This window comes from Chlorocebus sabaeus, chromosome 20 (genome assembly GCF_047675955.1).
Source record: "Chlorocebus sabaeus isolate Y175 chromosome 20, mChlSab1.0.hap1, whole genome shotgun sequence".
Classification (NCBI taxonomy): domain Eukaryota; kingdom Metazoa; phylum Chordata; class Mammalia; order Primates; family Cercopithecidae; genus Chlorocebus; species Chlorocebus sabaeus.
Window position 1 is genome coordinate 114,551,134 of NC_132923.1, and position 12,642 is coordinate 114,563,775.

A 12,642-nucleotide genomic window follows, 5' to 3' on the forward strand; every position below is an offset into this window, starting at 1 on the left:
CATATTCATTGGGAAGCCACTACAGGGCAGGGCTCCCGGGAGTCCTTCACAGGCTCATTCCTTACAATAAGGCTATGACGGAGGTGTTAAGAGTCTTCCTAGTGAGCTGGAAGCGGAGGCACTGAGGGGCTAAATGACTAATCATAACATCAGGAGATAGCACGACCAGAATTCAGGCCCGGGCCTTCCAACTGAAACACCTGTGTGCTTTACCACTGAGCTGCATCTCACGGCTTCCCAGGAAGCTGGGGCGTAGCAGGGCAAGCTGCTGGAGGAGTGCACACTGCCCTTGTCCCGTAAGCAAGAGTCCCTCTCCTTCCCGGGTTCCAGAGCAGCACTGGGAATACTTTCCCTACAATTCCACGCCATCCTAGGGCTCAAGCCCAGGTCTCCGTTCCGGAACGCTAATGTCACAACATGAGCCTTGGCACAAAGTTAGCTCTCAATTTTCGCTGAGCTAAAATTAGCAGTTATGCTTCTTTGTCTATACCCAAATCTTATAGATGCCACAAGGACCATTCTTTTCTCTGTAGTTTTAAAGCTTCTGATAGATGTAGTTTCTTTTTAGTTCTATATGCGGCTTCACTTCAATTACATATCAAATCCTAAGGTAAAAAGGCTGAGCCCTTCCCTGGAAGTTAAACAAACAAGCACTAATTGTGCCAAACAAGGTAATTCCAGGTAGTGTTACACTCCCCATTGCCACTCTCATGCCCATTGACACATGGGAGTGACGGGTTCTATGGAAGGTGAGCATCCAAGGGGAAAAGCAGCATTCAGTTCACGACAAATCTGCTGTCTAAGAGAAGAAGCGTATGAACTCTTGCTCCAATAATGAGCTCCCCAACTGCAGCACTCTGACCAGATCTCCTTAGAGAATCTGGATCACAAGCTGCATCCTTCATGAGAATCAGCCAATTGTCACATCCTGGATACAAGATATGATCTGCAAGCCAGCAACCCAGGCATCAGGGAAGATCAAATGGAGAGTAGGTCAGGGGTTAGGGGAAGAGCTCCCTGTGGCACCTGAGGTCACCTGGTAGGCCTTGTTGCAGATCCCGCAGCTGAAGGGCTTCCCTCCAACGTGGGTGACCATGTGCCGCTCCAGCATGGACGGGGCACTGAAGATCTTCCCACATGTGGGGCAGGGGTGGTACTCTTTGGAGTGCACCTCATGGATGTGCTTCCGGTGATCCTGAAGAGTGGGGAAACTCATCCTGCACTTCTTGCAGTCATAAGGATCTTCTATGTCTGGTTTCATGGGACATCCATGAGAGGAAGAGGTGGAGAGGAAATGAAAACACCACAGGCAGCCATCAGTGAAACACTGGTTGTTGTGTACAGCAACAAATGTGAAGACTCTGCTTAGACAACAGGCAGGGTCACAGACTCCAAGGATCAGAAATCAGTGTAGGAGTCACCTGACTACCCCTACCTTCATCCCAGGAGGTGGGCTTCCTCCAGGGTTTTGAGATTAACTATCTCTGCAGCATCATGTAGTTCATCTCCATTCCTCATTTTACATCTTACAAGTTAAATTACACTTTACCACTTTCCAAGGAGTTTCACCCTGGCTCGTCCTGTTTGCAGTGCGCATTCTGGAGTTTTCTAATTCTCTGTAGAGGATTTCCAGCACATTCCCCAGAGCATCACTAATTCCTTTGTCATCAACAGCACAAGTAGAGGGATGCTTCCTTTCTCCCCACTTTAGATTCAACAATAAAAACATTAGCATAATGAGTGCTCTATGACAGGCATATTCTGAGCGCTTTATGTAAATTAATTCACTTAATCCTTCCAATAACTCTATGAGTAGGTTCTATTACCATCCCTATTTTACAGATTAGGAAAATCAAGGTTTAGAGTAGTAAGGCAGTATCTTGCCCATGGGCACTATTAAGAAATGGCTGAACTGAGTAACAATCCCATCTCTCACTCCCAAATCCATGCTCTGAGAGCTACATGCTTAATTGGATATGCAACTCTTCAGTGAGACCTCCAAAATAAAAACTAGTAGTGATGAAGAATACATTTGCCATCCTATGGCAGGAAACTTTGGTCTTTTTCTTAAAGCAACAGAAATCAAAATGTTTTAATAAAATCCTTTGCTCACAAGCCAATCTTTTATGTGCATTGATTCAGATTAATTCAGGAATTCTGACATGCAGCAGCATCACTAACTAGTTTCCCTGTGGACATGAGCTCTTGAAATCAGTTTTACACCGTCTTCTAAGACACTTTGATGCAGCTTTCCACAAGCAACAATGTGGTTCTATGAAACAGGCAACAAATGGGAAAGGGGGGCCTGGATGCTAGGCCTGCCACGGATGATATAGTTTAGGGTATGGCAAAGTATTCTCGGTCTTCTCCCTTCTGAAAGTTAATAATGTCTTCCCCTTTCCTGATGCCCATGTATTGCTACTGGGAAAGGAAGACTAAAGCAGAATGTCATTAAAGAGGTCAAGAGGACATCAAAATTGTGGCGCTGGATCCAAGCCTAATCTCTCATCTGGAAGCCTACTGTAACTGGATTTTTCTGGACAGCCTTGTAAACTCCTTGGAGGGAAAGAGCCACACTTTATTTCCCCTGCATCACCCAGGGTCTAGCCACATGCTGGGCACATAGGAGCTTTGGCAAAGTCCTTGCTGGCTGGCTGACGACAGACTTGGATGTGTTTACATAAAGCGCACTTGTGAGACACTGTATCTGCCAACAGCTAGAAACTGGTGTGTGGGAAGAGGGGTGGGGAGGGAAGAAGAGTATGTGAGATGCATGGCATGCAAAAAAGACAAGCTTTGATGGTGACAAATGGCATCTGAGAGGGTTGCCCCTGTCACCAATAACAACTGGCATTACTGAGCATTGTCTATGTGTCAGGCGTGGAGTGTCATGCTTTACATGTGATCTCATTCAATTCTAATTACAATCCAAGGTGGTGGCATTATTATTTGCTCTAGTTTACAGAAGGGGCATAAGAGGCTTAGAATGGTAAATAAATTTGTTTAAGGCCTCAAGGAAAGTAAGCGTCAGGGTCAAGATTCAAGTCCGAGCCTGTGTGATTCCAGACTCCCAAGCTCTTAACTCCCCTGCTGTGCTGTGCTGATTACACTCCTGCTGCAACAAGAGAGGCTGAAGAAAATGTGATGTGGCCAGCCAAATGCCATGCTGGTGATTTCCCGATGGTGTAATGAGGAATCACAGAATTTCTTTGTCCTTCCTTCCTCTGTGTGTGTGTATATATGTGTGTGTGTGTGTGCCCACGCACACATGCATGCCGAATACAAGTGTGTTTTTGTCTGTGTCAGTTCTCACAGAAGGGGAGAAAGACAGGGGCATACCCCACCAACTGTGTGAAATACAACGGCACTCGGAAGAGAATGCTGGGCAGGAGGTTTTGAAGGGAACATAACCAAGGCCCACTCACGATGGTAGACATTAACTCAGAAAGTGTCTGGACTGCTCCTATGGGAAAAGGCAGATGGAAGATGGACTCATGGAAATATTCCAGTGCTCTGTGAGCCAATCAGTTATAGAGGCTTTTTCCTTCAAACAGAATTTGCCTCTGTTGGACAAATGGTGCTCGGTAGGCTAAAAAGGAAGACAGGGAAGCAGCCTGGCCAGAGAGAAATAAGCGTCATATGAGAAACCTTAAAATGAGGTTCTTCCTGAACTAGGAAGGAGGGACTCTGGGTTTTGCAGGGGAACAGGTAAGGGGAAGACACTGAATGGAGCTCGGGTATGATGGATTGACACCTCTGCTGCAATTGTGACATGCTTTCCCAGTGCCAGGCTGGCATCGAGGGCTTGAGATCCACAGCCTCAGTACATACTGTGAAAGGTATGCAGATGGATGGAGAGGCCATTGGCTTGCCGGAAGCCCTTGCCACAGTCCCTGCAGACATAGGGCTTGTCCCCGGTGTGGGTCCTCACGTGGCGGGACAGCTCAATGGACTGGGCAAACACAGCATCACAGTACTGGCACGCATACATTTTCCCTGCAAATACACAGGAGCTTATTAGAGTCAGCACTAAACATTTATGGCATGGCTACAAACAAAATCTAATTCTACAGCACGTATCAGGGAAATATCATCTGGTGGATGACATTAAAACATCAGGCAGTCTGCAATACGCTGGGTGAGATCTGAGCTGTCTCGTCACATGGCACCTCACAAACACAGCCGATCACACAGAAGGTGCGAGTGTGGTTGGACAAAGGAGTAAGGACGGAGTTCTCGCTGCACAAGACAAGCCATCTGTTCATCAGTCACCGCAAGTATGAAAGAGCGTACTCTATTCCCGCAACCAGATACATCCCTGTGCCCAGAAATTAGTGGGTTTGGATCCCCTTGCAACATATACACTGTGGATCTGCAACTGCACACAAAGGTGAGAGACGTGGATACAGAGAAGAATGAAAGCCTTCTTTTAGTCGCTTGCTATAAAGTTATCATGTATCCCTCGGTTTCTCTATTTTCACATGCACATAATGAGGAAATAATGACCAGACTGCCAAAGATTGTTAGAAAATGTGGGTAAGGAACAAATCTGGAGAACTGGCATTTGTGAGAAATGCTAGACCAATTGAACCTCCAAGCTCCCTTATGGGCCAAGAGAGCAAACAGGGCAATCGGTGAGGCAAGGCTCCAGAACCCCGGATCCCAGGTCTGCCACAACTAGGGCAAGCAGCCTCATTTTCAGTGTTTATGTATTGGGCTGCAAAATAAGATTTTGTTAGGGAAAAAAGGGCTCCTTGAATGGAGAGGTGAAATTATTGAGGAGCCTGGGGCATAGTCCTTGACGTTCTCAATCCTCAGTTTCTAGATGATCTCTCAGTGCCTCATACACCATCTGTAATGGATGCCTCCTGTAGTATAGCTCCAGCTTGCATCTTTCCCCAGAACTCCAGATCCGTATGTCCAACTCCCCACTGCTCTGCTCTCCACCTGGATGTCTAGTAGGTATCTCCAATGCATCAAATAGGCCACTATTTGTGGTAATTTGTTACAGCAGCAGGATAAACTAACACACTTCACAGAAAAACCGAAAGTCCTCATCTGTTTTGGGAACCCAAAACAGAGCTCCCAATGCTCTATCCCCACCCTCCCCACAGCCACCACCCACATACTCCCCCATCTCAGTCAATGGCAGCATCACTCAGTTGCTCATGGCAAAGCCCCAAAGCCTTCAGTTCCTTTACTTCCTTTCTTTCCTTCATATCCCACATTCAATCCACCATGAGTCTTGTTACCTCCATTTTCAAAAATATATCCTAAAACTTGAACGTTCTTTACAACCTCCACTAACACAACTCTAGTTGAAAACTATATCATCTCTACACTGGATGGCTCTAATAGCTTTCTGTTTCCCTCTTGCCCTACTATAGCTTATTGTCTGGAGTGGCCAGGATTAACTTCTGAAAATGTAAATTAGATCCTACCACTCATTCTCTGCTCAAAATCCTTCTATGGCTTCATGTGTTAAGTGGGATAATGGGCCCCGAAGATGTCCATGTCCTAATTCCTGAAACCTGTGTGTATGTTACCATACGTGGCAAAAGGACTTGGTGAATGTGACTGGATTAAGGATCTTGTGCTGGGGGGTTGTCTTGGATTATCCAGGTGGGCCCAATGTAATCGCAGGGGTCCTCATAAAAGAGAGGAAGAGGAGTCAGAAAAGGAGGCATGGCGATGGAGGCAGAGGTTGGGGTGATGTGGCCAAGAGCCAAGGAATGCGGGCAACCTCTAGGGACTGGAAAGGCAAGGAATGAGATCTCCCCTAGAGCCTACAGGAGGAACTCTGCTGAAAGCTTGAATTTAGCCTCACGAGACCCATCCTGGATTGCTATCTTTCAGAATGGTAAAAGAACATATTTGGGTTGTTTTAGGCCAGTATTTGTGGTAATTTGTTACAACAGCAGGATAAACTCACACACTTCACATAAAAACCGAAAGTCCTCACCCTGGCTTGTAAGACCCTTCAAGGTCCAGCCTTTGCTAGCATCTCTGGCCTTATTGCTTAATGCTCTTCCTCGTTGACTCTGCTTTAGCCCCTTCTAGCTCTCTCTGGTCTGTTGTGCGGGTAAAGCTCATTTCCACTGGGGAGGTGCTCTGCACTTGGGATGCTCTCCTTCTAGGTCTTCCACTGGCTCCATTTCTCACTTTGTTGAGGTTTCTCCACAAATGCCATCTCGCAGAGGCCTTCTCTGATGATACAAATAGTGTTCCCCAAACCCTGTCCCCTCACTGTGTACCCTGCTTTATGCTTCTTCATAGCAATAACTGCTATCTAAATTTATACTATATATTTACTTGTTTATTGTCAGTTTTACCGAGTGGGATGTAAGTCCCATGACAGGGGTGCGTATATTTACAATACCCCATGCCTGAAAGAGTACTTACCAAATTCATTCACTCAGCAAATACTGGTTGAGGGCCTACTTTTGCCAAGTACTAGTCTAAGTCCCATGGATGCAGCAGTGGGAAAAGAAAAACTAGGCCGGGCGCGTTGGCTCACGCCTGTAATCCCAGCACTTCGGGAGGCCGAGGCGGGCGGATCACAAGGTCAGGAGATCGAGATCATGGTGAAACCCCGTCTCTACTAAAAATAGAAAAAATTAGCCGGGCGCAGTGGCGGGCGCCTGTAGTCCCAGCTACTCGGGAGGCTGAGGCAGGAGAATGGCGTGAACCCGGGAGGCGGAGCTTGCAGTGAGCCGAGATTGCGCCACTGCACTCCAGCCTGGGCGACAGAGCGAGACTCCGTCTCAAAAAAAAAAAAAAGAAAAACTAACAGCTTGCCCCTCATGACTCTTGCATTCTAACAGGGAAGACAAAGCAGAAATAAAGTAAATTACTAAAGTAGATACTATATCATATGAGAAGCACTATGGGAGAAAAATACTGCATGGAAACCAGGGGTGGGGTGCTGAGACCTTACAGAGAGTAGCCAGGAAGGGACTCACCGAGAAGCTAAGTGTGAGTAAGGTCTCAAAGGAGGTGATGAAGAAAAGCATGAGGTGTCTGATGGGAAGTGTTCCCAGAAAAAGGAAGGGTAAGAATAAAGGTCCTGGAGCAGGTGCCTGCAGGCCTGAAGGCTGGCCAGAAAGCTAAAATGTACAGGCCTAAGAGATGAAGTCAGAGAGGAACCAGGAACCTTAATCACGGAGGGCCTGAGAGGCTATCTCAAGGACTCTGCATTTCACAACTGACTGGGACAAAAAGCCATTGAAGAGTCTGGAGCAGAGAAGTGACCTGATAGGGTTTATTTATTTTTTAAGTATCAAGAGAAATGGTGAGAGCAAGACCAGCTTTGAGGCTACTGTGACAGTCCAGGTCAAACAATAGTTGCATTATAATTTACACGTAAGTGCTCTAAACAATACGTAGACTCCTCCAAGAAGCCTTCCCTGACAATGCACCTCCTCTTCCCCTCCAACTGGACTAGAGACCCCTTCTCCATCCTTCCTCATCATGCTGGTGTTATTCTGCATCATACAGCTGAGAATCTGCATTGTAACGGGCACCACACTCCCCTCCCCCTGCCCCCTTCAGGCCACAAGCTACGGGCACACAGGAACCCCAGCTCAGCTACTTGGCATCTGCCACTGCCTGATCCACAGTAGGTCCTCAGTCAGGGTCCTTCTCATGCTTGAATTCGACCTCAAAGCTAAAAGAATTTTATGTAAATTCTCTCTAACTTTTAATGGCAAAAACCACAATGACTTTTCCACAAACCTAATACAAAGTCATAGGAGGTTAGCCAGCCTCTTTCAGAAGCTCTCCCAGTAAGCAGTTTACATGTCTATGCACAGAGCTATTCCCAGTCGTCCGTTTGCCTAGAGGTTGTGCATTGTTATTTTATTTTATTTTATTTTATTTTATTTTATTTTATTTTATTTTATTTTATTTATTTATTTATTTTTTGAGATGGAGTCTCGCTCTGTCACCAGGCTGGAGTGCAGTAGTGCAATCTTGGCTCACTGCAAGCTCCGCCTCCCAGGTTCATGCCATTCTCCTGCCTCAGCCTCCCGAGTAGCTGGGACTACAGGTGCCCGCCACCATGCCCGGCTAATTTTTTGTATTTTTTAGTAGAAATGGGGTTTCACTGTGTTAGCTAGGATGGTCTCAATCTCCTGACCTCGTGATCTGCCCGCCTCGGCCTTATTTTTTTTGATACTTAACTTTCGTGGGTACACAGTAGGTGTATATATTCATGAGGTACATGCGATGTTGTGATACAGGCAATCAATATGAAATAACTGCATCATGGAGAATGCGAGATCCATCCCCTCCAGCATTTACCCTCTGTGTAATACATAATCTAAATCACATTCTTTGCTTAAAATGTACAATTAAGTTATTATTGACTATAGTCACCCTGTTGTGCTATCAAATTGTTTTGTTTTTGAGATCTATATCACACCTAATCCAAATGGGGTTTAGGCAGTTTATAGTGAAGTCTGCAGGAGAAATGAACTGCGCCCCGCCTTTACCTTCCGAGTGCTTCTTCTTGGTGTGATAGGCCAGGGCGGAGGCCTGGGTGAAGGTCATGAGGCAGTGCTTGCACATGAATGGGCGGTCCCCGGTGTGAAGGCGAAGGTGGTTCTTCAGGGTGGAATTGGCTGCAAACTTCGCCCCACACTCTTCACAGGAGAAAGGCTTCTCATCGAAGTGCTCTGTCAGCTTGTGGTACTGCATGCCTAGGGAAGCCACGCATACCAGAGACCAGAAGAGATGCTACTAATCAGTGTTAGGAATCTCGCACAGGATGCCAAGAGCACTGTCTCAGGCCAGGCCTCCGGAGGAAGCAAAGCACGAAGTCCAGGGCGCCAGGCCACGCTTGTGCCCCCTGCACACAGCCACGCTGCTCTCTGCCCACCAACTGGCATCCCCAAAGTCACCTGGCCTCATTCCTGGATAGAATCCCTTCTCTCTCTTAAATAGGACCCTGACACCCAGAACTAGGGAAACTCAACTTGCTTTTATATTTCACTAGGTTTATACAAATTCTAGGACAAGGGAAAACCATTCTGACTATACATCCCATGATTTCCATGACTCTTGTTTGTTACCAAGAAACAAGTGGCACATGGAAACATGAGCCAGGTATTAAGCAGCTGGTTATCACTGTAAACAGTAAGAGCTACAAGTTATTGTGTGCTCGCTCTATTACAGGCAGTGCACTGGTGTTTAGCTCTGTTACCTTAAGCCTTCATAACAATCCAACAAAGTAAGCGGCATCAGGGTGCTGCTTTAATAGATTTGGGGAAATCAAAGCTAAGGGGGCTGATTCCAAAGCCCATGCTCTTCTCAAAATATTACCCTGCATCTGTAGGAACCTGCTCTACTTTCTAAGCCCACCCACAGCCCTCACTGCACACAACAAAGGGCAAGGCCTGAAATCCAAACTATAAAACCCACAGTTATCATCCTCTGTTCCTTTGCCTTCTTGAACGTACCTGAGGCATGGGCAAATTCTCTCCCACAGAGGTCACATGTCACTGGAAGCCTCTTCTTCTTCTTCTTGGGTGCGTCGGGCTCTCCACCTGCACCATGGGCCTCCAGCTGATGTTTGTCCAGCTCTTTCTTGGAATCCTTGGTCTCCCTGCACTCCTTACACTGCACCTGTTTGCTCTTGGCCACCCGGCAGCGCTTCATGTGCACCTTCAGGCGGCAGTAGAAATGGAAGCTTTTGTCGCAGGCCTTACAGACAAAGCTCTTCTTGGCAGGGTCTGGGGAGGCAGAAGCCTCTTTCTCTTGCCGTCCTGGCAAGGAACCAGTCTCTCCTTGATCGTTCTGTTCCCCAGGCTGGCTGTCTTCTTTGGCTGCCTTTTCATCTTCTTTGTTGTTGGCTTCAAGGTGAAATTTATTACTCACCCTCCACGTTTCCTTCTCTCCATCTTCCTTAGTAAGGACACCTGCATAAGACAGACAGCTCGTGGCTCTGCAAACTCTGTTTCTATTTTGCTTTATATATAACATTTCTAACACAAAGGAGACTAGAGACTACTTGAGATCCTCAAAACACTCTAAAGTAATATCATTGTCCTCTTTACTTTCCAATAAACACAAGAACATTTTCCCTCTATGTCTCACGACTTTTTTAGGTATTGAGAGCGTATAAAATGAATACGTAACTTAAGGTTGTGATAAACTCTGACATGAACTGCTGCCTCTTTCTTCAGGAAACAACCAGGGGTGCTGACAGGAACCCCCTTCCCACCCGGCCCGTTCCTTACCAAGGTATGCTAACTCCTGCATGACAGGCTGCAGGCCTGGAAAAGATTTGTGGACACTGCACAGGAGGTGGCATATTTCAATGGCCGAGACTGATTTTTCCACGGCTCTACTCAGCACTGCTCTCAGGGAAGCTTCAGGGCTGGCTGTCTCAGAGGAAATGCTCAGAATCTAAATGAATACCAGGAGACAAAGGTGTGGGGTTAATCTCAGCAGATTTTCTCCATGGTTTTCAACTTAAAAAAAAAAAAAGCTAATCCCAGGAAGGCACTGCTCTATTTATAAGCAGTTTATACATCGCCTTGTGATAAATGTAGTGGACAGCTCTGTTTGCCAAAGAACAGGAAAACTAACAAAACAAAACAAAAAAAGAAGCATGTATCCAGATAAATGTGCAAATACAAAGAAGATATATGCAGGGAAGCATAAAGCATTTTCTATAAGAAATAGCTTAACGGAAACTAGGAGTCTCCCAAAGACCTTTTTTGGATTTTAATACTAAAAGCTTGAAAAGCTATAGGATTTGGTCATCGGTGTGTCTGTCTTGAAAATCAGAGTAAGTTTTCATAATATATAATTGTCTCAATGTCTGGAAGTAATTCTGCATGATCAGTGGCTTATTTTTAGATACTTAGATATACCCGTTTAAACGGCATTTTCTTTCACAAAGAAACTCAGCGTTTTAAAGAAGGTTCAAATAGAAGCTTTAAAGAGGCCAAGAATATTATTTCAAAGCCGTCGTCCTCTTTCAGAATGTTAGAGTTATCAGCAGAAAGAGTCGGTACACTGAGAAAATAAAGCTAAACCATCCACAGATGGTCAAATGGAATTTTCATTTTGGAAGATATTTTATTTCTGCTCTTTTCAAGTCTATCTAAATAAACCTGATGTCCCTTGAGGCAGGCATGAGACTAATTAGTGAGGCTAAAACTGATCAACTGCAGAAACCCCATTTCTGAAGTTGTGGCATGCTGGAGAGAGTCTAACAGATGAATCTTTCCTCTGAAGCCCCACAGAAATGTGTGCCATCTTCTTCCCGGCTGAGTCAGACCAACATGTGGCTGTCACCTGCACAGAGAGAGTCAGAAACCTGCCCTTCTGCACACCTTCCACACCTACCGGAATCAACAGGGCACGACATTTGAATCTGTAGTTTAACGTCATGTTCCTTTCTTGTTCTTCCCCACTCAAGATGCACATGATCCTGGGCTGGACACCCATGAGTTCCCCTAGTCCCCACCTGGTATTCCTGGGATGCTGGCCACATTGTGTGAAGCCTTACAGAAAATGAGCTGGCATTATTTGCTACCCCATATGGGCAAAAGCTTTGTTCTATCTATGTTTATCTTGGCTCTTTATAGAAGCCAGAATAAAACATGTAATAAGACCAGTTTTACTTTCCTTCATCTGAGAGAAGCTGCTTCTTAGAACAGGTAAGAGAACAGTATCATGGCTCCAGGGGATACCAGGTTTAGACAAATGGAATAAATTGGTTTGAGTCATAGGAACCCGGGTTCAAATTCTGACATCATCTCCTCCCTGCCGGAGCATTTTAGACAGGTAACTTAACCCCTTGGGGCCTGAGAACCCTTGTCTATAAAATGTGGTAACATCACCTGCCATGTAGAGCTGGAAGGATTAAAAGAGCAAACGTGTTAGGAAGCATTAGCCTAGCACGGGGTACAGATATTGGTTCCAGCCAGGCATGGTGGCTCACGCCTGTAATCCCAGCACTTTGGGGAAGCTGAAGTGGATGAATTACTTGAGGCCAGGAGTTCGAGACCAGCCTGGCCAACATGGCGAAACCCCGTCTCCACTAAAAATACAAAAAATTAGCAGGACATGGTGGTACACACCTGTAATCTCAGCTACTTGGGAGGCTGAGGCAGGAGAATTGCTTGAACCCGGAAGGCAGAGGTTGCCATGAGCCAAGATCGTGCCACTGCACTGCAGCCTGGGTGACAGAGCGAGACTCTGTCTCAAAAGCGAAAAAGAAAAAAAAAAAGAAGGAAAACAACCCAACCAGATATTGGTTCCTCCCTTAGGAATGAAGACAGTCCCAGGCAACAACTGTAAAACTCTCTAGCATTTTGCTTTTTATTCCCACCACACCTCTTTCACAGTCTCTGCCAGGTGCTCCTCCTCCGAGGTAAAGAACTTGCACTCAATCTTCTGTTGGATGGCCTCCAAGATCAAGTGGTTATGCTTCAGGATTGTTTCTAAAGTGGCACGTTCTGGGGTGGTCACTGAAAAAAAGGGGGATCAAAAACTCGTTAGTCAAACAGTGAGCACCGTTTTTTCCTTCACCCTTCCTCCACTCAATTCTTCATAATGAAAACACATTTCCCCTATCTCCTGTCTGAGGCTGGCAGCGGGGAAAATGGCAAACAGCACTGTAATCAGAGT

At 46.0% G+C, this 12,642-nt stretch overlaps 1 protein-coding gene across 9 annotated transcripts in view; it reads right to left on the minus strand.

The window, feature by feature from the left end:
- ZBTB40 (zinc finger and BTB domain containing 40) overlaps nt 1-12,642 on the minus strand; it is a 77,873-nt gene that overhangs the window by 6,822 nt on the left and 58,409 nt on the right. For 8 of the 9 annotated variants that reach the window (XM_007980113.3, XM_038002103.2, XM_038002150.2 and 5 more), the window contains 6 exons: nt 12,349-12,482; nt 10,239-10,407; nt 9,459-9,917; nt 8,493-8,699; nt 3,832-3,996; nt 1,037-1,251 (listed from right to left, as the gene is read on the minus strand). In XM_007980113.3, coding sequence (XP_007978304.2) covers nt 1,037-1,251; nt 3,832-3,996; nt 8,493-8,699; nt 9,459-9,917; nt 10,239-10,407; nt 12,349-12,482 — 1,349 coding nt within the window. Of the gene's footprint in view, nt 1-1,026; nt 1,252-3,831; nt 3,997-8,492; nt 8,700-9,458; nt 9,918-10,238; nt 10,408-12,348; nt 12,483-12,642 lie in introns of all 9 variants that reach the window. The other variant, XM_073007720.1, reaches the window with a different exon arrangement.